The sequence below is a fragment of the Dipteris shenzhenensis genome, chromosome 13 (genome assembly GCF_047967505.1).
Source record: "Dipteris shenzhenensis isolate YYH24624 ecotype China chromosome 13, Dip_SZ_1.0, whole genome shotgun sequence".
Lineage (NCBI taxonomy): Eukaryota > Viridiplantae > Streptophyta > Polypodiopsida > Gleicheniales > Dipteridaceae > Dipteris > Dipteris shenzhenensis.
Window position 1 is genome coordinate 33290612 of NC_141608.1, and position 27001 is coordinate 33317612.

At 40.0% G+C, this 27001-nt stretch overlaps 1 protein-coding gene across 5 annotated transcripts; it reads left to right on the plus strand.

Moving 5' to 3' along the window:
- The first annotated feature begins 820 nt into the window (after nt 1-820).
- LOC147895317 (putative chromatin-remodeling complex ATPase chain) lies at nt 821-14272 on the plus strand. Of its 5 annotated transcripts, none has more exons than XM_087384137.1 (26): nt 823-911; nt 1126-1214; nt 1557-1833; nt 2558-2689; nt 2781-2890; nt 3692-3813; nt 4869-4966; nt 5071-5250; nt 6839-7060; nt 7181-7315; nt 7428-7710; nt 7870-7943; nt 8024-8244; nt 8426-8513; nt 8601-8694; nt 9272-9460; nt 9848-9882; nt 9977-10053; nt 10180-10269; nt 10369-10438; nt 12172-12226; nt 12314-12372; nt 12459-12624; nt 12764-12942; nt 13397-13615; nt 13851-14272. In XM_087384137.1, exons 3-26 carry the CDS (start codon nt 1582-1584, stop codon nt 13875-13877), a joined length of 3177 nt encoding a protein of 1058 aa, XP_087240263.1. In that variant the 5' UTR covers nt 823-911; nt 1126-1214; nt 1557-1581; the 3' UTR covers nt 13878-14272. The 5 variants fall into 5 exon arrangements, with proteins under 5 accessions (XP_087240264.1, XP_087240263.1, XP_087240266.1 ...); XM_087384135.1 differs by lacking the exon at nt 823-911 and adding an exon at nt 949-1015; XM_087384138.1 differs by lacking the exon at nt 1126-1214 and having other exon boundaries at nt 821-911.
- The last annotated feature ends 12729 nt before the right edge of the window (nt 14273-27001 follow it).

A 27001-nucleotide genomic window follows, 5' to 3' on the forward strand; every position in this document is an offset into this window, starting at 1 on the left:
GCTTATGAGATCCATTGTGAACTTGAGATCCTTTGCATTCAGCACTGAGCTGTGAACCTGAGATTCTGTGCATTCAACACTGATGAGCTGCGAACATGTACTTACCATCTTTATCAACCATGTGCAGCCTCGACCTATTGATATGCATTGCACCCATGCTTGATACGATTTACTAGCTTGATAGTCGGTGCTTTGTAGAAGGATCTATCAAAAGAGCTACCACCTTGTGAATGTGCATCATTAGATCCCTATTGGAAAGAAGCCAATTTCTGACGAGAATCCAAACTCTCGACGCCACTGTTCTCATAAAACAGTCATGGCAAAATTCCATGCAGCATGCGATCCCTATAAGCAGATTTTTGACGGGAATTCAAACTCTTGACGCCATCTGTATGAGAAAACACCCACAATGAATAGTTGTCGATGCAGTAAAGCATTGAAGGAAATTCCTACAAAAAATATTGTGGAAACCATAATAATTCAAAACAATGAAATTTCCGACAAGAAACTTATTCCAGGATTAGCAGGGAAAAGAGTGTGATTAATCCGTGGTTAATGGCCATTAATCGTTGGGTTAATCACCGGATCGGAATGCGGGAATCGATGGCGGCCGTCGGATGGAGGGGATCGACGGCTACAGAGGGATGAACGAAAATTGGGCGGGAAACATGCAAGGGAAGCCACTGCCTAATCTTATGTCGGTTTTAGTCATCATCGAATGCTTTGTTTTGCCGGAAGATTTTTGCATCCCGTCAAGGAAGAGCTCTTTCATTCATCGTCATCTCCGGTAATTTTGATTCTTCGCCTCCATTTTTCGAAGTAATCGATTCTGTCTTCTGTCCATTTTTCGTGACGATTCGGGTTTTCAGTAACATCCAGCAGCTTTTTTGCCGAAAACCGCCTTCCTTTAGGTCGAATCTCGATCGCTTCTCCCTTTTTTTGGCATCAATTGGTTTGTATCCTACTCTCGTTTCATGAATTACACCGTTCTTCCGAGTTTTCTGCACGCCATCCGGTAGATTTTCGCTGAAATTTGCCCTTGCTTTAGGTTAGATTTCATTTTCCCGTTTGCCTTTTGATCCGGTTTCTGTTGCATCCGTATTTGCCTCTTTTGCGTCTCTCCAGGAGCTCCGATCTCGACTTTGCTGTCCAAATTTGCTGCTTTTCTGCCACATTTTTACAAATTTCGCATCAGCGATCGCTTGCTGCTTGAGGTTTGCAACCCCTTCTTGCTCTGGGATGGCCACTTCGATTTCGGATTAGTCCTGCCATTGACATTCCCGCTTGACCGTTTCATTGTTCGTGTCTTGAGTCTTGATTGCTTTACAAAAATTGTTCGTCGATTGCCGTTTCGGGTCCGTAAGCCCTGTTGCCGTTAGTGTTTTCATTCCATGCTAATCGCGGATTGAATGTATTTCAACCTTTTGTCTTTTGAGCTAGCTGCATGCTGTTTGTGCTCTCTGCTTAAGGCCGAACGTGCTTTCATATGTGCATCCAATGTAGATTCCGGAGTTGTTGCTTTCTTATTTTTGGCGTTTTATGTCGTGTGACCCCAGCAATCCCACCTCAAGCTGAGTAGCTATGCCTCGGGGCCGTCGTTCTCCTTCCTACGAGGATGAAGACCCGCCGGTTTCAGATGGTCCCGAGCAGGACACCAGTGCTGATGACGAAGAGGAGCAAGAAGAGGACGATACCGAAGAATTTGAGGCCATGGAAGTTGCAGGAGCTGACGAAGAGGAACCTCCTGCGGGGTCCCCTGCCACCGATGATGACGGGCAGGACAATGGTGACGATGAAGTCGCTGATGAAGATGACGCTGAGACAGACGACGAGGTAATTTGCAGACATCCGCTGTCATTGATATTTCATACCGGCAACATTTGTTCGCTAAACTGGCGTTGTGTAACCGAAAACCTCGTATTCAATCAGCAACTCATGAACGGCCATGACCTTCTTGTCATGCTCAAATTTGAGTAGGCCTCATTCTTATGCAATGGGAAAGGCTTATGTGCTGTTTAAGTACTCTCGACATGGAACGAAACGATATCAGCCCTAAAATAACACTGCTATTCTGCCTAGCATCAATGCACACACATGTATCCATTCACCTACGTGGTAAGGGACGTGATATGTTTACAAAGCCTTTGGCCTGCAGTTTAAATGGCTGCTACACGAGGCTGCGGACTCTTTTGGCAACGGTCTGTGAATCATGCTGTTTCTTGCTCTCAAATGTTTCCATCCATGACTTCTCTTGCGACGATTCCTTGCCTTCTCTGCTGCAAATCTTGGATTAGTTCCCGCACTCCCGTTTCCCTCTACTCCTTTCTATGGGGACCGATTCCCTTTATCAGTTTTTATGGGGATCCACCCCCCATTCTTTATTTTACCTATTAGCTGACTTTTAAACAGAGACATGTTTTTTCTCGTGGTCTTGTTCAGCCTATACTGCATAGCTGTAGATAATGATGATTTCCTCGTATGATTGGTCGTTTTGTCAAGTTGGTTTCTATTGTTTTTGTCCATTCTTCAAGTGCTCGTACACCATCTATGACTGCAGAACCTCAAGTCACCTTCAAAGCGTGCAATTGCACGAAGAGAAAGAGAACGTCTCAGGGAATTGAAAAAGAGGAAAAAAGAAGAGCTCGAAAAGTTTTATGAACACCAGAATGCGTTGGTGGATGCTGATATGGTGATTTCCCACCACTGGATTATTCTGTCTCTTTGCTTGGGTGTAAAATGTTGCTTCACTGTGGCTGAGCTGGGGTCCATGTCGTGTGCAGAACAGTAAAGCCAAGGGCAGACTAAAGTTTCTTCTGCAGCAGACTGAAATATTTGCTCATTTTGCTCAGGGTGCCCAAGGGGCTTCCACCCCTAAAACCTCGAAGGGCAGGTAGATGTACTTTTGTTGAACTTATTATTCCTGCTATGTTTTCCCAGGCTTCTATACATATGTAATTAAGTGCTCAGTACATGACAGAATGATGGTGGTGGTTTGTGATTTTGGGAAATCCGTTTGTCCTTCATTGTGCCATCTCTCTAAATATATATTCAGTCAATGCCCTTTTCCATCTACTGTGTCTGCATCTTGAAGTGGGCATATGGATTTTGAACTGCAGTGTACCCTTAATCCTAGTGATGTGGATTTAGCAGTCGTTTATAAAAAATTGTGCTGGAGGCTGCAATTCAAGATTACTGCAGAGGATTTCACCTTTTTTAAAACTTCGTTCCCGTTTTTAGATGTTTTTGGAGTATTTTTTGGTAGATCTGCAATCTGTGGAGCTGAGTTCTACAAGTGGTCATGATATCATCCCTTGTTTTGTCTTTGCTGATGCAAAGCTTGGTATTTTATTTTGTAAAACTGAGTGGTTGTGCTATTATCCCTTGTTTTGTCCTTGCTGATGCAAAGCAAGGTATTTTTCTTTTGTAAAGCTGAGTTGCACCTTGCTTACGAAAGAAAGAAAGGTCAGTTGCGAGTATGGAAAGCGTTACTAGACATTTTCAATTCTCATACGGCCCTTTCAGATTTTTAATGGATGATAAGAGAGGGGAGGGGAGGGAGGGAGCAAAAGTTATGTTTCTCATGATTTGTTATTTTGAAGCACCCCACGGTCGATTGTTGTAGTACTTGATTTGCAGTCCCCATTTCTGAAGGTGCAGGATTTTTAAAATAATTAAATATGTTTTGGTTCAGGGGCCGGCACAGCTCAAAGCTGACAGAAGAGGAAGAGGACGAGGAATATTTAAAAGAGGAAGAGGATGCTCTAGGTAGCAGCATAGGTGGTGGTGGTACAAGATTGCTGGTGCAGCCTTCTTGTAAGCAAATGATCTATTTCTTTTGGTGCACTTTTTTAAAAATTTGAATCAATTGCATGTGAGACTCGGTGCTATTCTAGCATTTCTTGATGCTGCATTGTAGAGACACACCCGTATCTAAGTATGTATGAATGTATTTATATTTGTGCGTGTGTTCGTGCCTGCGCGTGTGCATGCATGCACGTGTGTTCCTGTGTGTGCATGTGCGCGAGAGCACGTGCTCACATACATGTCTTCCGGCATGTATGCGACCTCAAGTTGCGCATATATGCTTTGTACCCCCAAAACACTGATGTGGGCTTGAGTAGTGCATACCAGCCCCCCTTGCCCTAGTTGACTTGTTATATGGTTAACTTCCGTATAGTCATACGGTGTGGCAATTCTTGATGCTTATAATACACATGGAGTTGTCATATTGCAGATTTTTTTGGGTTTATATTTTTCCTGTTTGGGTCTCTGATAAGGAATGGTTCATCGTGTTACAACATGGCTTATTATGTTTCAATCTATATTGTTAACAATTAACAATTTGATCATAATTCTATCTGCTTATTACAATTGGCGTGGTTTCTTGTATGCAAAAAGTACAGTTCAAAATGCAGTATTATGGGCTACATCCCAAGTTGGGTGCTGATGAATAATGTTGTTCCTGCTATGGTATTGACTAGAATTTGGTTAAGCAATGCACTTTTTGTTTTGGTTTTACATGATTATAAAACTGAATAAAATGTTTGTTTGGTATTATATGATTATAAAACGTTATGTATGTGGCCTGCACCTACGTGCAGACTCTGATGCAGGAGGAAATAGTCAATATGATACTTTGTGGTCCTTACAGGGTTTGTTGTGAAGTAAATATTATGTTCGAATTTGCGATTCTATGCTTGGTTAATTGGCTATACTTTGTGGTCCTTACAGGGTTTGTTGTGAAGTAAATATTTAGTTCAAAATTTGGGATGCTATGCTTGGGTATAAAATTGCTTTTTGTAGGTTTTTAATCGTGTAAAGGCTTATTCTAGCAAATTTTCCACACGTTTTTGGGCTGTTATTTGCAGGCATCCAAGGTAAAATGAGGGATTATCAGCTTGCTGGATTGAATTGGTTGATCAAACTTTATGAAAATGGCATCAATGGGATTCTTGCTGATGAAATGGTACAGGAACTGTGGTTCGTTGTTTCCAAAATACATGAGAAATTTATTTACTGGATAAACTTCAGTCTGAACCTAGGCAAACATACTGACTATTGAATTTGCAGGGCCTTGGCAAGACATTACAAACTATTTCCTTGATTGGCTATTTGCATGAATTTCGTGGAATCTCAGGCCCTCATATGGTTGTTACACCAAAGTCCACATTGAGCAATTGGATAAATGAGATTCGAAGATTTTGTCCTGTGCTTAGAGCTGTAAAATTTCATGGAAACCAAGAGGAACGGGTAAGGTGCTTTTAATTACAAAGTCTCCATCTTTGAGTCAGTAACTTGATGCGTGTGGTATACTTCATATTGTGCCATATTTTTGTTTGCCACTTACTTACGTCGGACCTCTATCTGACCTTAGTCTAGCATATTTGCTATGCTCTTGGTATTCATGGCTAGGCTTCCTTTCAAAATAGTGTCATATTTTTTTGAGCTATTCTATCCCTGTAAGGGGTCGGAAGGAGGAGAGTTCTGCATCTATGCTTTGATTTGTTCTGGTGTTTACCAAGAGAACAAATAGGGTTAAACCATGTTGTCATGAAGGGTTAAGAGCTCATAATAATGGTTGCCTTAAGCTTGTGTATGCTCCACTGGATTGAGGTATCAAATACATTCAAAGAAAAAGAATTTTCAAAGTCAACAGTTGTATGATTTTTATTGAGTTGCGACCAAAGAGAAATGATAGCTTTGGTTTTCCTTCAAAATTGTAGATGGCTGTGAGCATGTCTCGAGCTGAAGGTGTGAATGTACATTGAAAAGAGGGAGATGGAAAATAGAAAGTCAACAGTCGTGTGATTTTTCTTGAATTGACAATTGTAATTTTTAAATTGTGTGCGTGTTCATGTGGGTGTATGTGTGTGTTACACACACCACTCACAATCACATTCACACATGCTTGCTCGTGAGGTCTTTGGTTTTGCCAAGGGTGATTGTCATGTCCCTCTGCAAAAACACTGGCTTTTTGGGATTCACCCACGCAGACAGGGGTTTGAGTTGTCTTTCATTTGGGTTTGTTACTGGGCACTTTGGACTCTACAGAAGGATAGAAATCATAGTGTCTGTGGTGATCCAACCTTTTCCCCTTTTGATGCTCTCTGCAGCAATCTTTATTTGATTGTCTGCAGACTTGTTACATAGATTACAATGTGTGCTTGCCATATAGTGAGATCTTCTACTGATGTACTTTTCAGCTCCCCATTCAGAGGATGCTATTGTCTAATATAAAGCATCAAAATTTTCACAAAAAAAAAGTGTTTTCACCCAAAAAAAATGTGTGTACACCACCTGCTGTTGGTGTACATGGTGGTGTTGCACACCACCTCTCTATATACACACACAGACAGCGTGGTCTATGAATGTTTGTATCAGTATGGTTTGCTTTAGTACGTAGGTATTTATATTGGGTATGCATCTGTAGCAGCTAGTAACCCTTGGAGTGGCAACACTTATTGTTAGGATTTTGCGATTGGATGCTTGTCAACGGCTTGTTGATGTGAGAAAGTAGAGTATGAGAATATTTCTGGTTAATATTTATAATGGCTTTAGCATAAGCTACTGTAGATAGTGACATGCGTGGATCTTTTGTAGATTTGTATTTATTATCTGTGCTTTCCTGTTTGTATATGCTAACATATGCACATGTACAAATGTATGTTATGCACACATGCATGATCGGAGTTCAGGTGGGAGTTCATTTCAGCAAGTTCTTGCAGGTCTAGGATGTACGTTGTTGTCCTAGATAATGATAAATGATTCTAATATCTAATCAGTTTTAGTTCACGCAAGGAGTCTAAAAAGAAACTGCCATGACCTTATTTTGTTTCAGGCTTATCAAAAGGACAATTTTTTACAACCAGGAAAGTTTGATATTTGCGTTACAAGTTTTGAAATGGCCATTAAAGAGAAGACAGCTTTGAAGAAGTTCAGCTGGCGGTATATCATTATTGATGAGGCACATCGGATAAAAAATGAGAATTCAATTCTTGCAAAGACCATGCGTATTTTTTCCACAAATTATCGGTTGCTGATCACTGGAACTCCTTTACAGGTTTTTGTCTGGCTTCCCAATATTTATTTCAATAATAGTGTTTGTTGTGTGACTGATATCCAATAAGTTCTCAAATCAGACATTCATGCTATTGTTTTGTGATCCTGTGGCTAAATTCAGAACAATCTTCATGAGCTCTGGGCACTTTTGAACTTTCTGCTTCCTGAGATTTTTAGCTCCGCAGAAACCTTTGATGAGTGGTTTCAAATATCTGGTGAAAATGATCAACATGAAGTAGTCCAACAGCTTCATAAGGTGACACTGCTTGCCCTAATGCTGTTGTATTTTGGTAGAAGTGGGTGTTCTTACTAAGAAACTATTTATATGCTCTTCTGAATTTGGGAAAAATACTTTGGCTTTCCTATAGGTCCTGAGGCCATTTCTTCTTCGAAGGCTGAAATCAGATGTGGAAAGGGGTTTACCTCCAAAAAAGGAAACCATTTTGAAAGTTGGTATGTCTCAAATGCAAAAACAGTACTATCGAGCATTGCTTCAGAAAGATTTAGATGCTATCAATGCCGGTGGAGAGCGGAAAAGGCTCTTGAACATAGCCATGCAACTACGCAAGTGCTGTAACCATCCTTATCTTTTCCAAGGTGCTGAGCCTGGGCCCCCATATTCGACAGGGGATCATCTTATTCATAATGCAGGTAATGTATAGTTTTTTCTGTACGGGTTTGTGTTGAAGGAGCTTGTGGCCGTAAACCTGTGTGAGCTTATACATGCACAGCCTTTAGCCAGATGATTTTGCTTGTTTATGCCCAAGCAAAATTGGTAGCATCAACTTGCTTGTGCACTTTTAATGGCAGGGAAAATGGTTCTTCTCGATAAGCTTTTACCCAAATTGAAGGAACGTGATTCACGAGTCCTCATTTTTTCACAGGTACTTCAGCTTCAATGACTCTTTATTTCCAAATGAGTATAGTAGCTTTGTGGTCTAAGGTGTTTGGTTAAGTGGAACAGATGACAAGGCTGCTGGACATACTGGAGGATTATTGTGTCTATCGTGGATATCTTTATTGTCGCATTGATGGTGACACTAGTGGGGAGGATCGAGAAAGTGCCATTGACTCCTTCAATCAGGAAGGAAGTGATAGGTTTATTTTCTTGCTCTCTACAAGAGCTGGAGGCTTGGGAATCAATCTTGCAACTGCTGACATCGTCATCCTTTATGACAGTGACTGGTAAGAGCGCATCATTTTGTCATGTAGCTTATGCCTAGTGAATAGCATTGTTATTTTTCTTGCTGACAAAATTCCCTCTGTTAAGTTTGGTAGTGTGAACCTGTTTCTGTACACATGCCAGTATGTTAGTTTAGTTGCACATGCATTGCTACTGAGGAGACTCTACATTCTTCGCCCCCAGGAATCCTCAGGTAGATTTGCAGGCTCAGGATCGTGCTCATCGTATTGGACAGAAGAAAGAAGTTCAAGTATTTCGATTCTGCACAGAGGTATTAGTTTTTCAGCGATGCTAAGAACCCTTTCCATTTAAGTTTGGGTAATAGACATTGTGCTGATTTGGAGGTTGTACATGGCAGCTGACGATAGAGGAGAAAGTGATTGAACGTGCATACAAGAAACTTGCTTTGGATGCATTAGTAATCCAGCAAGGTCGACTTGCTGAGCAAAAGGGTATGTTTTTTTGGTTGATACAATGGCTGAGATTGATTACACCGGCACATTAGGTTGTAAGATAGACAAGTTTTCCACAGGCTATGCATGATTGGGTTTAAATTCTGTTGTTTAATATCACTGCACTGTTTATTTTGCTTCTAAGTGGTGAGTTCTTGCATTTCTTGGTTTTGTGCATCAGATAGTTTCCCCTCAACGTTAGCTGTAGGGTAAAATGTAAAGGGCTCAGGAATTCAGTGAAGAAAAGAGACAATGCTAAAATTTACTTGTATCACACTAAGTAGCGCATAGCTGCGAATATATATCCATGAACTGAAAGTTGCATATTCAGGAGGCTCCTGAAGCCTCTTAGAATTCCATAGACACATACTTTTCTTACGAGAGTAACTTAGTGTGAAGGAAAAGACAATTATTGGAAAGGAAAGCGAAGAGAGGGAGGGATAGAGGGAGACAGTTCTTTTCTTTTCTGAAAATGAATCTCTAGTTTAAAAGGTGTTTGCCTCCTTGATATAATCTGTTAATTGGGTGCTCATTCAATTGTTCTCTTATTCTAATTCATTAATCATGTGGACTGCAGCTGTAAACAAAGATGAGTTGCTTCAAATGGTGAGATATGGAGCAGAAATGGTTTTCAGCTCCAAGGATAGTACCATCACTGATGAGGACATTGATCGCATCATTGCAAAGGGTGAAGAGGCCACAGCTGAGCTTGATGCGAAAATGAAGAAATTTACTGAAGATGCTATCAAGTTCAAAATGGATGACAGTGAGTATTCACATTGTTTTGTTTTCTAGACTTGTTTTTACATGTATAAGTCATCATTAAAAGAAGAGGAAGCATTGTAATAAGTATCTAAGGGAACTTTTGTATACTTTTATGCGCATTTGTGTGGGTATCTCTGCTATTTGTAAGAATATTTTTACATGGTCTGCACCGATTCTGGCCACTATTAAAGGTGTTGGATGTAACGTGGTCCCTTAGAATTGATAGCTTTGAACTTGTGGATCTTTTGAGGTTTGAACCTGCACTCTTTGTTTTACTTACAAGAAGATGAATCGTTTGTTTACCCTAACGTGTGTATCTCCTTTGTAAAGACCTTATAACATTTTTTCTTCTGCCTTTGAAATTAACCGTGTGTGTCTTTCTTTGCAGCTGCAGGGCTTTATGATTTTGATGATGATGAAAAGGTAATTGCAATCTAATATCCACTGCATGCTGAAATCTTACACCTGGGTGACATCCCGGCCAAATCATTTATTATTATTTTTGATACCATTCTAGGATGAGGGAAAGCTTGATTTGAAGAAGGTTATTGCTGATAATTGGATTGAGCCACCCAAACGTGAGCGCAAACGGAAGTAAGTTGAATAACATCAATGGTGTTATGATTTTTCAAGTATAAAATGTATTGGTCTGCTTCAAAGATGGACTTTTGTAGTAAGTTTGCTACTTACAAGTTCAGTTTTCATTGTTGAGTGAAGCAGCTATTCTGAGTCAGAGTATTTCAAGCAAGCCTTACGACAAGGGGGCCCTACGAAACCCAGAGAACCTCGCATTCCCAGAATGCCTCAACTGTATGCTCTATGTGGTGGTTTTGTTTTTATATAACATATTTTACTATTTGCAAATCTCTTTGTGTGCATCTTTGTTGATGTACATTAAATTTGTTGTAGGCATGATTTCCAATTTTTCAATACACAACGGTTGACAGAACTCTATGAGAAAGAAGTCCGCTTTCTTCTGGTAAGGCTTTCTTTTATGGCTTTAGTACCTACAGTCATCCTTAGGAAGAATAATTTAACTGTTGTCTTATGTAGATAGCTGAAGAGGCTTTCCGATTCTACATAGAATAGGGTTGGGTACAACAGTCTTAAATGCTTGGCCTTTTAGTTTATTTTCTAGCGGTTTGACTGCATTAATTTACAAAAAGGTTGGTTTGTGAGAAGTATGTCATAGCTGAAGAGGTTTTTCAATTACCAACAGTTTTACATGCTTATGAAAAGGTGGATTGTTAATAATATGTCTTTCCTTGATACTTACAGAGGGACTTCAGTCTTTGAATTTGAATCTATAAGTTGGGGATTAAGTGATAGCTATTAGCAAACTGATTGGATTGATGCATACAAGGCTAATGCTTTGGTGGTAGTGTTGTAAAATATCTGAATATGTACTTCTAGCTCTAGTCCTAGCTTCTAGTACCATGTTAGAACAGGCAGTGGGAGACGAACCTTCTGCAATACCACACCTGAATGCTAGATCCTACTTGGGATGTGCAAACATACATAATTGCACTCAGACCTAAGTACATAGCAAGATATACGTGGACAGCGGGGTGCAGGAACTAAGGCCACAAACTGTTGCCCTAATCTGCTCCTCACTCAAATGCCTCTCAATGAGCTCTTCAATTCAATGGGAGGAGCCCAAAACTCTCTGTCTGTCAGCACCTTTTCTGCCATACGTAATCTGCTCACTAGTTAAGCTCTTCACAATGGCTAAGCGTTGCTGAATCTGCTCGTGCCTTTGCTGCACCCCTCCTGACTTGTCCATCTCTGATGCTCGAATGGGGCTGGAACAGGAACTTGATTCTCTGCCTTGCTACTGCCTCGTAGTACCTACTGTGCACTTCTAGAGGCTGTTTTGCAGTCTGCTTCTCTGGAATGACCTTGTTAATGGGGGCCTTTAATAGGGCCTCCATAGACTGGCTGATTTTATAACAGACCAGATAGTTGGGGTGGGTTGACCCTTTTTCTCTGACTGATAGTACTTAGGACTGATAGGACATGTGAACATGAATCACTGCAGAATAAGGCCGCACCCATTTCTTGATAAACAAGTGCTTACATAAGTCATAACTTATAATTGAAATTGCAGCGTGAGAAAGTAATAGCTTGCTCAAAGCTGAGTATGCATGATAGCATAAGTCAGACTTGAGTGGGCATCATTGCTCTAGGTGAGGACAATGAATTGCCGACTGGCTTGAGACTCACGTGAAGTAACAAGATTAGTGCTGCTGAGAGTAATATAAAATGTATGAACTTGTGAATCGAAATGCTCCACAAAATTTAAACAGTGTTTGGTGCTACTCGCTATTATAGATTGCATGAGTCTGCAATTAAGGCTTCATCGTGACTAATTACTTGCTTCACTTGTGAGGTAGGGGTTGAATAGACAAGTATGGTTAATAAAATTGAAAACAAGGTATTATTAGTGGATGCTCTTTGAACTCCTAAATCATGTTTTCTTTTGTGTATTAGTTCTTGGCATGCTTGAACTTTTGTTTTATTCTAATTCCCTACAACAAGAGCCTTTAAAATAACAAGCACATCCACTCAAAGGAATGCACAAGTAGGCAGTATATCACAATTGTCAGTTTTGAAAAGCTTCATTGAATTTGTACTTTTGATTTTTTCCGAACTGAGGACCTGTTCATAGGATAAATTTTATGCTGATTGGATCAATGTCTGACATTTTTGCAGCAATCTCGGAAGAACCAGGCGAAGGATGCTTTTGGGGAAGGTGATGATGTTGAAGGTAGGTTTGATATCTGGTTGTATATTGAAGTAACATGGCTTTTTTAGCATAAAGTTTCTTTGACTTGGGTTGATGTGTCGGGTGAAGATGCTGGAGAACCATTAACGCCTGAAGAGCAGGAAGAAAAGGAGCGGCTGTTGGAAGAGGTGAGCATGTTGTGCAACGATTATCACATATTTGAACAATTATTCTTGCAAATAAATATCCCTGATGGTATATGATTTTTTGGCAGGGATTCTCCACATGGACCAGGCGGGATTTCAACACTTTTGTAAGAGCTTGTGAGAAGTATGGCAGGAATGATATACGAAGCATTGCGAATGACATGGAAGGAAAGACCGAGGAAGAGGTTGAGCGATATGCAAAAGTGTTTAGGGAGCGATATAAAGAGCTGAATGGTAATCGTAGAATTTAAGTCGATTCATCATTTTTTGAGGTGTAGATTATTCGAGTATCATTGTAGCTATTTTGTTTTTAGATTTTAGAAGCCAGATGTTCCCTTCACAATAGCTTGATAATTAGTCCTATAATTGGCAGATTATGACAGAATAATGAAAAACATCGAAAGAGGTGAAGCTAGAATTTCACGCAAGGATGAAATTATGAGAGCTATTGGAAAGAAGCTGGACCGGTACAAGAATCCTTGGCTGGACTTAAAGATTCAATATGGTCAAAACAAGGGCAAACTCTATAATGAAGAATGTGACAGATTTATGGTACGTATTTGTATGAAGGAATGTTGTTCATCAGGTGCATCAAAGAAATGGGGTCTATTCTTTCTCGCCTTTTTTCCAGAAAAAGAGGGGGGGGCAACATTGGTTGGGGTTGAGTGAAGATCAAAGTAACTTGACAAGAGAATCCTGTTTGTAGTGAATATTTATAGGACCAGGGAGATGTCCTTTGTCGTCCCAAAAGTTGTGGCCTGCTCTGTCTGTGAAGTTTTTTTTGTTGTTTTAGTCACGAGCAGACCACAATGGTGGTTGTTAACGCCCTTGCTATGTCATGGTTGAATGCTTGGCCTTGTGCTGGGAAATTCATTAAGATGTGACATATTTTTCAAGTCACATGTACCAGACAAATCCCAATGGAGTTAAGTCAAGTGTACCGGGACTGTTGTATTTATTATGTTGAGAAGCATCTGTTTTGATAAATATAATTTGGTGTTTGCAGATCTGTATGGTAAATAAACTTGGTTATGGTAATTGGGATGAATTGAAGGCAGCATTTCGGATGTCGCCTCAGTTTCGGTTTGACTGGTTTGTCAAGTCACGGACAGCAGCCGAACTGGCAAGGCGTTGCGACACACTTATTCGCCTAATTGAGAGGGAAATGCAAGAGTTGGATGAGAGGGAACGACAAGCTCGAAAGGATCAGAAAAAGCTTATAAAGGTTAAGAAGTCCATGCGTAACTTCAATTCCCTTTGTTAGTGTGGGTGGGGAAAGGTCACGTGTATGGTATGAAAGTAATGTCTAGAAATCGAAGTTGAACGCTACTTAAGAAACATCTACCTATTGATCATGTTCATTTATTGATGGGGTGGGGTGTAAAGATAGAAGTAGGGTGTAGAGATAATGTTCATTTATTGATGGTGAGATATTCACCTATTTGGCTGTAATGTTGCAGGGCAGAAAAAGGAAACTAATAGAGTGAGAATGTAGCATGGGGCAAGGATATCCAATCAAACTGGACAAACAGCTCTCACCAAATTTTGTCAGAACAACAGCAATGCTTCTCCTGACAAATCATGTCAGCTCATTGTAAAATATTACTCGGGGCAACATCCCTGAGCTTATCAAACTTAAATTATTTTCCTGCCTTAAGGTTGCAGGAGAAAGAATCGGCTGTATGTAATCATTAATGTCTCTTTGAAACATGTGCTTCATTGGGTACCCCCATTTATTACTTGGGTCTTACATTTGAAGCACTGAGTTTTTAGGGGATCCAGTAAATCTGTTCTTTGTGGACAATTATATTCTGGAGGGATCCTCCATATATTGACAAGTTTGTTGGGATCAAGTTCATGAATTGCAGACTCCAGTTTGTGATTCTAAGCTTTCAAGTTGCCCTATAATATAGCATTTCGTACATCTTGTACATTACCATCACCTCAGTCGAAACTTAAAGCTGACAGACATGGAGTATACTGTATTCTAGGTGCAATATTGTGAGGGGGCTGAGTCTATGCACGGGACATGTGACTATACTCCTGAAACACAACCTCCTAGAAAGCTAAACTTTCCCCACTCTGAGGAAAAGGGGTTGGAGAAAGGCCTAGCTCTTTGACAATCGACACATGGACATGCATGGCACTCATGGTTTAAGTACTAAAAACGAAAATGCATTTTCCTCCCCTACCATGGATATACATATGCTTTGGGGAAGCATGTAATAGATCTAGTAGTAACTCTTTGTCATGCAACTAAACTTCTATGCTTCTATACTATCTATAAAGGAAGGGTTGGCTCGGCGAGCAATTCTAGAGGTTCGGGTGAGGCTTGGCGAGCAATTCTAGAGCTTTGGAAGGGGTGGAGTTCACAGGGCGTTAGATCGTCCAGAGGTAGGAGGGTGTAATCATGACACGTGGCTGTGTGGAAGGGCCAGAGCAGCAGATGGCACAGGGCACGGTGACAGGGTGTGCTGACATGTGGCAACGTGTGGACTGCGCAATGTGCAGTATGAAGAACTGACCGCACTGTGCAGTATGCAGAACTCAGAACTGAGCGCGCACTGGGCAGTATGCAGAACTGATGGTGACATGTAGTGCGACCGACGGTGTGACTGACGATGGGTCCAGCAAATGATGACATGGCAGTCAACTACTCCACATGATGTCGCGGCAGATTACAAAGACAGAGAGATGAAATATATATAATTATATTTATTCTAAATATTTATTTATATTTAAATGTATTGATTATATTTATGATACATAGAATTTATATAAATATAAAAATATGCATATAATTATGTCATAAATATTTATTTCTTTGTATATATTTATACATTAAATATTATATATTATAAGTATTTATTTATCTTTATATATGATTATATAAAAATACACATTTGATACATAGAATTTATATAAGTACAACTAAATAAATAATTATTTATCTTTCTCATACGAGTTTATATTAATATAAATACAAAAAATAAAATAAAAATAAATAAATAAATAAATAAAGAAATATTAGATTATATAAGAAAATATGTAAATATGTATAAATATATGTATTTGTTTGTATTTACATTTATAATAATTATATATATATATATATATAATTATGTTTATTCTAAATATTTATCTTTATATTTGATACATAGAATTTATATAAATATATATAAATAAATATAAATAAATAAATAAATTTATTATATATATATATACGTCTATGATTCATAAAAATTATATAAATATAAAATCATAAAAAATATATGTATGTATAAATATATATGTATTTGTTTATATTTATATTTATACATTTATAATATATCTATTATGAATATTTATTTATCTTTCTATATGATTATATATAAATTCATATATATTTTATATAAATAAAATAAATAAATAAATAAATAAATAAAAAGAATATAATATATAAATAAATACCTATGTATTTGTTTATAGTTATACATTTATAATTATAAATGTATATATTAACTATAAAGTATTTTAAAACGTATTATATAGAGATTATATATAATAAATATATAATATACTATATAGATTTTATTTATAATTATATATTTATTTATCTTTATATATGACTATAAATAAACAAATAAATTTGATACATAGAATTTATATAAATATAAATATATAGATATATATAGAAATAATATAATATAATATATAAGTATTTATAAAATAAATTTTACATTATAAAAATTTATGTAAATGTATAAATATGTATTTGTTTATGTTTACATTTATTATATGTATATGTATGATAGAATTTATATTAATATAAACATCTATACGTATTAGATCATTTAAATATATATGTAAATATGTAAATGTCAAATCATATAAATATATGTATGTGTTTGTTTATATTTATTTATATATTTGTAATTATTATGTGTATATTTTATATTAATTGTAGAGGTGTATATTTTATATTAATTGTAGAGTATTTTAAGAAGGATTATATATATATCTATATATAATTTTGATTTTTCTTTGGGTGAAAAAGAGAATCCTTTTAAAGTACTTTATAGTGAATTTTAGATTTATAACATACAAATGTAAAAATTTGATTTCTCATAGAGTTTCTCATGAGCTTAAACAATTAGTACAAGGCTTGAGATTTCCCAAAGTGACTATCAAGCACCGCAAATCGCGAAGGAAGTATTCAAACATAGGTTATCAATCACAAGAATTGGGGGACATCAAGTTCATACTGGAGGGTAGAGTGTGCTACAAGAAAGGAAGCGATAACATTCCGTTTTCAAGGAAACATTCGATCATCAGCTCAACTCCATCCACGTCACAAGTATAGCAAACACATCTCCCAAGGTGTTCCCATAGCACCTAAAGTTTCCTTCTCGATTTCTTCCTTCACCTCACAAGATGCTTCCTACTTAAACTTGCAACAAACCTATACTCTACTGGGGAGTACTTAAATTTTAATCTCGGGGTACCTTTCCTTACGTAAACTTCTTACTATATATTGAGGACACTAATCCCAAACTTGCGACTATAAACTTCTTACTATATATTGAGGATGCTAATCCCAAACTTGTGACTAGAATGTGTGTCTACCCTTTAGCATAATAGTCTATACCTTAAGGCTAGAAAGATTAAACAACACCACCTACGAGTATATAATTATCTCTTCTCTATATCTCTATCTTGATATTCCTTATTTGTGATGTTGTACTAAAAGGGCAACGTCGTATTGCACCCCTCTCTTATAAAGATAAAGTGCAACCATCTTAAGCTCATGTCGATATTTATAAATAAAGTCTTAATTGTATTCCTTTTGAAATGAAAGGGAGCTTAGGATCCCAACCTTGAGACCCGGTGGAGCAAGTCTCTAAACTGTCGTAGATGGGTCATGCTACTCATTTTCAATAAAATGATGATTACAAACAAATTTAAATCTCATAGCAAGCTTTGTAGATCTATTCTTGTATATATAAGCAATACAGAGGAATCTCAATGTGCATATTTAAGAGAATATAGAAGGCCTAGGCAATGATCTTCCCCATCCAAAACGTATAGGTAATTAATTATGTGCACTCTATTGTCCTAATGGGATAGTGGGTGTGTGGCGGCTCTTAACAACATTCATACTTTTAAGATAAATCATGAACTTGTACACTACTACAAGTGGTGGCCTTTTTTTTTTTCCCGAGAGGAGTAAGCATGAGATATCCTCTAGGTTACCATGTAGGGCCCATTATAACTTTGCCCAAGAAGCTACCCTTTTCGGAAGTGGCCTTGCATGATCAAAACTTATGCATGTCCCATGTCATCATGGTCTCCAAGAGGGGGAAGGTAACGAGCACGACTTCCAATTTAATGGACTAAAAAGGTCCCAAGTCATCAATTGAACCGAATGGCATTTAATGAACCCAAGCTTCAATGCCATTCGGTTCAATGGACTTGAAAGGGGGTTTGGTATCCCTAATCATCAAAGTTGAGTGTTGGATCCCAAACCTCAATGCAATGGTTAGAAAGTGACTCCTTTTGGCTATTAACTTGTAGAGGAGAGGTGTGTACCTCAAGGGAAAAATGCCATAAGCATTTTTAGACAACTTGTGTGACCTACTTGCACGACTGAAGAGGGGTAAGGAGGTGGAGGCAAGTCTAGCTCACTATCCTTGCTCATGATGACCATGTGGCCATTCCCAAAGGTAGGGGTGAAGGGAGGGAAATGCTCCCTATGTTTGGTTGAAAGTGAATGGAATCCCAATGGGGCTTGCAAGTGTATGCAACCTATAGTCACAACCTATAACAAGCATGAAAGGGAAGGGATGGGCATCCCCGTCTCCATTTGCTATTGGAGTTCATTTTGGGTCATCTTTTTCTAGTAGCTTGTAGTTTGATCAGATAAAGACTAGTGAATGGGATTGGTAGGTCTAAGGTGAGTGGTGTGAGGCAACTGTGCATGCGTGAGACGCCATTTCAAGGGGAGGTTCTCAATGTGAGAGGGAAGAGGAGGTATGAGGAGTCATGTGACATGAATGTTGTGCGGAACGCAATGAGTAGTGGCTTGATTAAAGAGGGGGAAGTAGTTTGTAAGGTGGTTGCGAGAAACTCTGTGCTCGGTGCAAAGTTGAGACTACGTGCAGAAGGTGAAGGTAGCAAAGTAGCCAAGGAGAAGGTGTATGAAGGAAAAGCTCGCCAAGGGAGTTCTTTGCATGGCGAGCACTGTGCTTCTGCAAAGCCAATAATGAAGAAGGTGAAAGGGGACTTCGTTGCTCTCTCAAACGAGGAGGCATGGAGTCCATTATATGCAAATGTTGCAGGACGAGAGGCAGAGCCTACTAAAAGGAACTTAAGGGAAAATGGTGTTAGACTCTTCGCTTGGACTCATTATTCATAGACTTCCACATTAACAGTGTTCTATGCACTCAATTAGTGCTACTTGATATCAAACCAAGTGGCACATTCACGATCAACAATGCTATACCGTATGAGCCACACGCATGATGTAGTCTGCAATTTTGAGGACACCATTGCATCTACTTTTTTAAGAATAAATTGTGTGTGTAGTGTGCCCTTTGTATTCCTTTGCTACAATGAAATTAAACAAGTTTGCCTCAAATAACTTTCGTCTTTTTATTCATATTCCATTTGATAGTAAATTGACCCTCTAGAGTGTCCTTTTTATTCTTCTGGTCCATTGGAATAATTTAAATGGTTCCTAAGTACTCTATCATTCATTTCATTGTGGTTCCTAATAAAGATGGATTATGATCAAGTATGTTTACATCAATATGATGAAGAGAAAATTAATAAATTCAAATAAACAAATCCATCAAATATGGATATCATTCATTGCATATGAGTGTTTTTCCTGTATTTCACATACACAGAACTCTTTGAACTACTTTACACGATGAAGACCATCCTAAGTGCATACGAGCTTTGGGACACTGATACTGGGATGGACGTGAGGCCGGTTGCGAGACTGGATCCAGCCAAAGCAGGACAACAGATAGTACCAACTGCGGATGAGATTCTCATGTGGACAAGAAGAAATGCAGATGCGCTGTGTTCTATTGTCTGCAGTGTTAGTGATTCCGTCATGGCATTAATTCAACATGTCACCACAGCGGAGGAGGCATGGACGGCGGTCTTGAAAAATCAGTACGAGACCATGAATCAGATGCGGATTCAAAATCTAGAGACTCAACTCACAAACAAGAACTTGTGTGAGTCTGAAGCAGCAGAGAAGTTCATCACCAGGGTGAAGAATCTGCGCGATCAGATGATTATGATTGGCATCACCATCACTAGCGAGAATCTAGCACAAAGGTGCATAAGAAGATTACATTCAATATTTACACGCAAGAGAATCACAACCCATGCTTGCTATTGTAGAGGAAACCAAAAGACATCTACTCAAACAATTTCAACACAAGGATGTCAAAACTATGGGAGGCAAACACAAAAGTGCATTTTGTCTTGGACCTGCATGGGGCTGCAACATATTTCACATCGTACATGACAAAGGCCGACAAGGCAACTTCGCAAACAGTCACTCAAGCCATTAAAGCATGTTTGGATGTTAGTGCACTAGCAAGAGAGCAAATAGGGAAGGTTGGCAATGCAATTCTCAACACACAACATATAAGTGCACATCAAGCCTTCTACATAGCTTTATCTCTACCACTCACAAGTAGCACAAGAAACTCACAAGTAGCACAAGAAACTTCACACACTTTAACACAAGCCTTGCTAAATAGTGGACCTTGCTACTTAAAAGATGCAATGACCTAGAGAATATGGCTTTAAATAGCTCATACATTTTCTTCAAAGATCACATTAGGAAGTACTGCAACCGTAATACTAGCATGCAACATCTATGCTTGGCGGCATTCACTTCATAATATAAAAATGCTAAAAATGCCCCAAGGAAAAGAGAACACCCAAAGATACTTTTATTTAACAATTACAACATGGCACGAGATCCAGAGAACAATTTTTGAGAGTTGTACTAGCCATTCATTGGGAATGAAGAAACCTTGAGCAATGAATTTCCAACATAGCACGATAAATACAAAAGCAAAAAGGAAACAATCAAACTAATAGGCAACGGTTCAACAAAGTCTTGCCCTGTGGCATTGGCAATACACAAGACAAGATAACAAAGATATCATCTTCGAGGAACTTTGAAGTAGCACAAATTCATGAAGGCTTCAACCTCACCAAGGAGGGCAGCCTAGCAAACAAGAGAAAGCACATTTTAGTTTCTGAGAAAATAACATACAAGACAATGACCAATCAAGGATTCCACTCAAAATTGACATAGCTTATACCCCAACAACGCCTTCTCTTGGAAGATTTGCTACCACAAATACATATTCAAAAGGATTTCCACATCAATTTGTTAAATGTTTCTAACAAGAAACACATGCACATGCAAAACATTCACAGTACTTCTAGTGTAACACTCCTACAACACTATAACCACAAATACACAATAGAGATTGAGCTTCTAAGAGTTTTACTACAAGCATACATAGGAACTTAGGCAGCATACAACATAGGGTTTTACTACTAGCATACATAGGAACTTAGGTATCATGACTATACATTCCATGCTACACCTACTCCTACTGACCTTCAACTACACAAGCCTAGCATCAAACGAGCTACAACAACTATTAACACTTAGATGTATTGGTATTTGATGAGATTTCCCTAATTGGCCAAAACACATTAGTCGTGTGGTGGACATGTGTATGTGCAAAATAAAGCACAACCACATGCAGCCCTTCGGGGGAGTTGATGTCTTGCTATGCAAAGAGCTATGCCAAGCAAGCCCATTTTCTCAAACAAACCTACAAGCATGACAATGGTCCCCTTCGTTTGGAGGAATAATGTTTGGTATTACGAGCCAATAGAACCAATGCACCACAAGAATAAAAAATAAATGCAATTCCTAAACAAAATATGCATCAGAGAACACTCAAATGAAGAGCTAACTACTTAAACAACCATTACATGCGATCACCAGCACAAAAGCATGTCATAACTCATCCATTTTACATGAACACTGCCAATGTCAAGCACAACAATGAAGTCTTCCAAATACTTTCATCGACGGCCCACACACTCAAGGCCAAAGATATAAGACACAAGACATGTAGCAGTCAATTAAAATCCCACATGACCCTAAGACAATGGATGGGCTACACAATGAGCTAAATCTAAAGGAAGGCATGCGCATGGAGATATGTTCAGGGAACCTATATGTCAAGGATGGGCTAATTAATAATACCTTCAAAAGGTCAGTGTTAAGAAACAATACACATGTCCCATGGATTGAACTCTTTGTTGATAGGAACCTTGGAACATAGACCCACAATCAAAATGCATTCTTGTACAATGAAAGCATGCTGCAAACATGGACTCCTATCCTAAGGAATAAAAAATTGGAAAGAATAGTCTAAATACTATTTTAAGAATGCAATTTCCAATACAACCAGCAACATCACGAACAATAAATCATACACAAGGGCTATCCATGGACAATCTGGCATTCAATCCGTCCAACGTCAAGTCTCATGGATGAGTATACACGTCTCTATCTCACAAGATCCAAATAACCTCTACTTGCTCAACATGATAGAGAGAAAATAGATAAAGGTTGTCAAAATCAATGTGCCAGTTTGCAATCACTAAACACGAGATCATTCAATTCCTACAAACAATATGTTGTGAAAGCATGCTCGTAATGACGATTCTTTACTTGCAGGGAACACATGAGAACAACATCAAAAAATTATAGCTGCTAGAATTTGACCTCATCTCCGATAATCAAGGGCTAGGGATAGCAACATATTATAAGAAAGAGACTAACTTGGTACACACAAACCACTACTACAAAGATGGTATGGAGTGCTTACTAACAATACATCAACATATTCAAGCATAACAAATTTCCATATGAAATGTTTGCAAATCACCATATTCAAAAACAAATAAACTCATTGCAATAATTTGACAATTACTATCGCAACTAAAAGAAGGTATTGAAACATATGTTGTGGGAGACTTCAATATCCATTAATTACAATAAGAAAACAACAGAAATGTTAGCACTCGAATCATTCATGGGTCAACACCCAATGAAATGACTAAGACATACCCACAATAATCCATCGGTCCACTCTCGAACATATTTGGACCAACACAAAAGATGACATCAACAAATGCTAAACCAACTCATTTATTAGTTGGACCACTCTCATGTACAATTCACTCAACATCATTCAATCCAAGGAACACTAAGCTTCAACATTAGAGCAGGCCCTTTGAGTACAATTCATCTTATCAAGAAAATAAAATTTGACTTGGTGTTTGGCCTAACATTTTAAAAAAGGGGACTCAACTTAGGGACACCATCACTTAAAAACCAAGACAACACTTTGTGTATGCCCTATGCATGTGTGACACACACCTCCAACATGGAGGAAAGCTAGGTAGGCTCAAGAAGAGACAAAGAGGGGATGTCACGAAGAACCTTGAGGACGTGATGAGCAACATGAGTGGTAAGGCACACGGTGCCTCTATCAAGGCAATACAAAACATGCTTGCTTCTCTTGAAAAGGGGGATCATGAGCACCAAGAATCGTCCTATGCGGACATCCTAGCAGAAAAATTACTTAGTGGTCCTTCTCCTCTATCCGATGAGGATGCCAAAAAGATGCTACAAGATGAAGTTCACTGTCACTCCAGAGAGGTTAAGTGCAAGCCTTGGTTTGGGAGAGGTAGAAAACACTCTGCAACATGCAATGCCATGCTTCAGCTGGATGGCGTCAAGTCGAAATTGGTCCGCTTGGTAAAGGGAGGAGTTTATCTTTTTTAAACTGGGCGAGTAACCTCCTTCGAAGAGCTAGTGCAACTCTTGGTGTATGAATGTGATCTTCCACCTAGTGGTTATTTAGCTCACTTTTTAGGGAAGGGCTTCTTCTTGCTGCAATGCATCTTACAAGCGATATGCAATGATCTAGTCGGTCGATCGTTTCTCTTTTCTGGTGTATGGGTACTCATCATCCCGTGGAGTCGTGCCTTCAGCATCGATGAGTTCATGTTTCATAACTGTCCAATATGGGTGGAGTTCTTGAACACTTCGTCATGGATGGGGCTTATTGTGGAAAGACCAACCACCATGCTAGGATAGGTGCTGCTTATCCCACTGGGTGCGAGATTGTTGCTGGCAAGAAGAAGGTTTGGATCCTTTGGGATCGCATCCAAGACGTCCTAGACTTTATCAGGGTTAGTTTTGAAGATGGTCTTCCTTTGCACAACAAGTTTCGATCCATTTTCGAACTCATGTTATATGTGTAAAAAGCTCGGCCATTTCACAAAATTTTGTCCAAACAAAGCTACAAATACTACGCTAGCAAATGGTGAGTAGATGGATCCATTGGATGACCCACCTATGGGGGTAGACCTTGAATGAGAGTGTAGCCGTCTAAGTCTCCCACAAGGATTGGCATGAGGGAAATGTCTAGGGACTCGAGCAAAAACTTCAAGAGTCTGCACCCAAGTTGAATCAACCGTTTGTTGGACGTAGGGGGCCAATCTCCATGGAGAAAGATGATGTTCCTAGGATCTCAAGCCCCTCAAAAGTTCTTGTTGTCTCAGGATAGCCAAAGATTAAGGAGGTGAGGAGAAGAATGAAGTGGAGTTTCCTCCTCAACTGTCTGTCCAGAATCCTCCTCCCTTGATTTATGGCCATGAAGAAGACATGCTAGAAGAAAAGAACACTTTTGTTTTTCAAAGAAAGGAACCTTCTATTAATGCTTGAAAGACTTCATACCAAACAACATTTTGAAGGTGCTGAGTATGGAAAAAATTGAAAAAGTCTGAAAGAAGAGACTTGCCTCTTCCAGAGAAACCCAGCTCACTACCTAAGGGATCTCTGGTACTGGGGCTAATAGCTAGGTGGGGGGACTATACAACCAGCGAATCCCTCGTGGAGTGAAGGTGTAGAAAACTCTTACAAGCCAAGCCTTGCAAAATTGAGCACGCCTCTTGACAATCGCCCTAGAGCTTGGGGTCCCACGCTTCAAGGTGGAGTGTAGGGTGTAGATGATATCCTGCCAAATGGTGACCAAGGTAGTCGAGGGTGGAACCGGATGCTCACCATGAGGAGACTGCAACGAGCCACCCAAATGTTCAACATAGTGATACTGGCTACCACCTCCCAAATGTTGTCCTCCGGAGGAGGAGGAGGAGGAGCTAGGCTATTAGGAGGGACTGCCTCATATGAAGCCTCTTGCCAATGTGTGTGGTGTAGGAAAAGAAAGGCACTTCGTCCACCTGCTCGGCAAGGCCGCCCTTGGAGGGCCAGAACCACTCTCTCATATCCCACTTGACCTCCCTCAAGGGTCTACCCTCCCACAACCAGAGGCGCCATCTAGGGGCATAAGGCAGTCTTTCTGGAACAGGCACCCAATCACAGGAGAGCCTTGTTTTGTACATCCCCATCCTCATGACCTGGACCATAGTGAGTTGGAACGTGAACGAGCTGCACGATGGTGCTCATAGTCAACCAAAGTACCTGATACTCCAGTAGGAGTTGCAGAGGGAAGTGGTAGGGAAAACAATGGACATCCTTTTGATTCAAGAGCATATGCTCTCAGCATCAAACATCAGACGACGACACCACCTTCTCCCCGAGAGAGGTCCGGAGGAGTGGTCCCCTGCAGTAGGATGGAGTGGAGGGGTCTGCATCTTTGTCTCATAGACTTTGGCTCTAGAGGTCTCTGATCAGGGTGAGCTTATCCTAGGACGGGCAGTTTGGATGGGAGTTAGGACGGGAGAGCCCGGGTTTGAGATCCTGAACGTGTATGCCCCATCTTATAGACAACAACGCTCGACCTTTTGGAGGAGGCTGTCAGAGTGTCTTCCGGATGTAGACTCCTGGATTGTTGGAGGGGACTTCAACAACCTGGAGTTTGGGGAAGACAAGCAGGGTGGTGTCTCCTTCTCTAAGATGCCTATAGCAGAGCGTAGCACCTGGGAGCAGTTCATTTTCATGATCAGTGGTGGCAGAGACCTGTGGCAAGAGCCAAATTTCTTAAAGATACTTGGCAGCCTCCTCTTCTCCTTCAGACAGAGGAGACACGATGGATTGTTTGATAGACTAGACCATTTCTACATTGGGGACTGGCACTGCACAGAGGCAGTTCTATTCTAGTAAGTACCATGATGTCAGACCACTCTCCAGTAGTACTTCACTTAGATCAGCCCCGCCGAGGTCTTCCCTAGAAGGGGGTCTGCATTCCAGAGTACCTCTTGCAGGACAAGGAGATTCAGAAGGTGATGGCAGGGATTTGGGAGCAGTCAGAGATGACACCATGCAAGGGTTGGTCTTCGTGGGTGGTCGATGTGATCCAAAAGAGCAGTGAGGAGTTGCAGGCTCATGCCCTTAGGCGGAGGAGGACTCTTCAGGAGCACGAGTGGGCTTTGAGGAGAGACATCGCCTCCATAGAGTGGCTCCATGTTCTTAGTGGCTTAGCGATAGGTTTGAGAGCGCTCGCCTTGAGCTCCAGGATACGGAGATTTGGCAGGATGAGTTCTCCTATCACTCTTCCCAGGCCTGGTGGGTACAGCAGGGGGACAAGATGACAAAGTAGTTCGTTCATACCACTGGGTCCCGATCGGAAGGTGCACAGTTGCACCGTCTCTGAGATCTGCAAGGCATAATGTATACTGACCCGTAGGAGATTTTAGAACTGACCACAAGTTTTTACAGCCAGCTCTTTCAAACGGAGAGGATGACTCCACCTAGTCATGTGGCTCGAGAGGTAGTTTGGGATCACGTTCCAACAATAGTCTCGTAGGATTTATGCAGTAGACTAGAGGAGCCTTTCACGGATGAGGAGCTCTGGGAAGCCCTCAAGGCTCTCCCAACCCAAAAGTGTCCTGGCAAGGATGGCTTGACTCTGGCCTTCTTTCGGATCTTCTACGAGATTATCTTCACCCCTTTCCAACTAGCTTGCCAAGAGATATTTGACACGGGCTCCCTCCCTCAGTCCTTGAGCAGGGGTGGATTTGTTTGATCCTAAAATGGGGAGATAGGTCAAATATCCAACAGTGGAGATCGCTTTTCTTAATACTACATACAAGATCCTCGCCAAGGTCTTGAGTTTGCAGTTACGGCCCCATCTTATTGACATCATCCACGACACACAAACCGGGTTTGTCCAGAACCGCAACATCTTGGACAAGATCTTCACGTTTTGGGAGGCAGTGGATTGGTCCAAGGAGGAGTCACAGCTGCTAGTCATATTTCTCTTGGATTTTGAGAAGGATTATGATAGGGTGGAGTGGTCTTCCTAGAGAGTACTATGCGGAGATTGGGTTTCTCAGACAGATGGGTCATAGGAGTTTTTGCGCTTTATGCGGGGAGCTCTAGCTAGATGCTTATCGGAGGACACACGGGCGAGGCCTTTCCTCTCTCTTGGTCAGGCTTCCAAGTCTGCCCACTTGCTCCCTTCCTCTTCTTGTTCGTGGCGGAGGCTTTGGGCTATTACTTGAGATCATAGGTGGTGGGCCTTACAGGGTTAAGGCTCCCAAT

Bases quoted from the DNA above. Each gene is read 5' to 3' on its own strand.
- LOC147895317 (XM_087384138.1), top strand. From the start codon at position 1,582: ATGCCTCGGGGCCGTCGTTCTCCTTCCTACGAGGATGAAGACCCGCCG. The intron at 7,711-7,869 runs GTAATGTATAGT...TTTTAATGGCAG, and splicing joins TCATCTTATTCATAATGCAG to GGAAAATGGTTCTTCTCGAT. The intron at 9,461-9,847 runs GTGAGTATTCAC...CTTTCTTTGCAG, and splicing joins CAAGTTCAAAATGGATGACA to CTGCAGGGCTTTATGATTTT.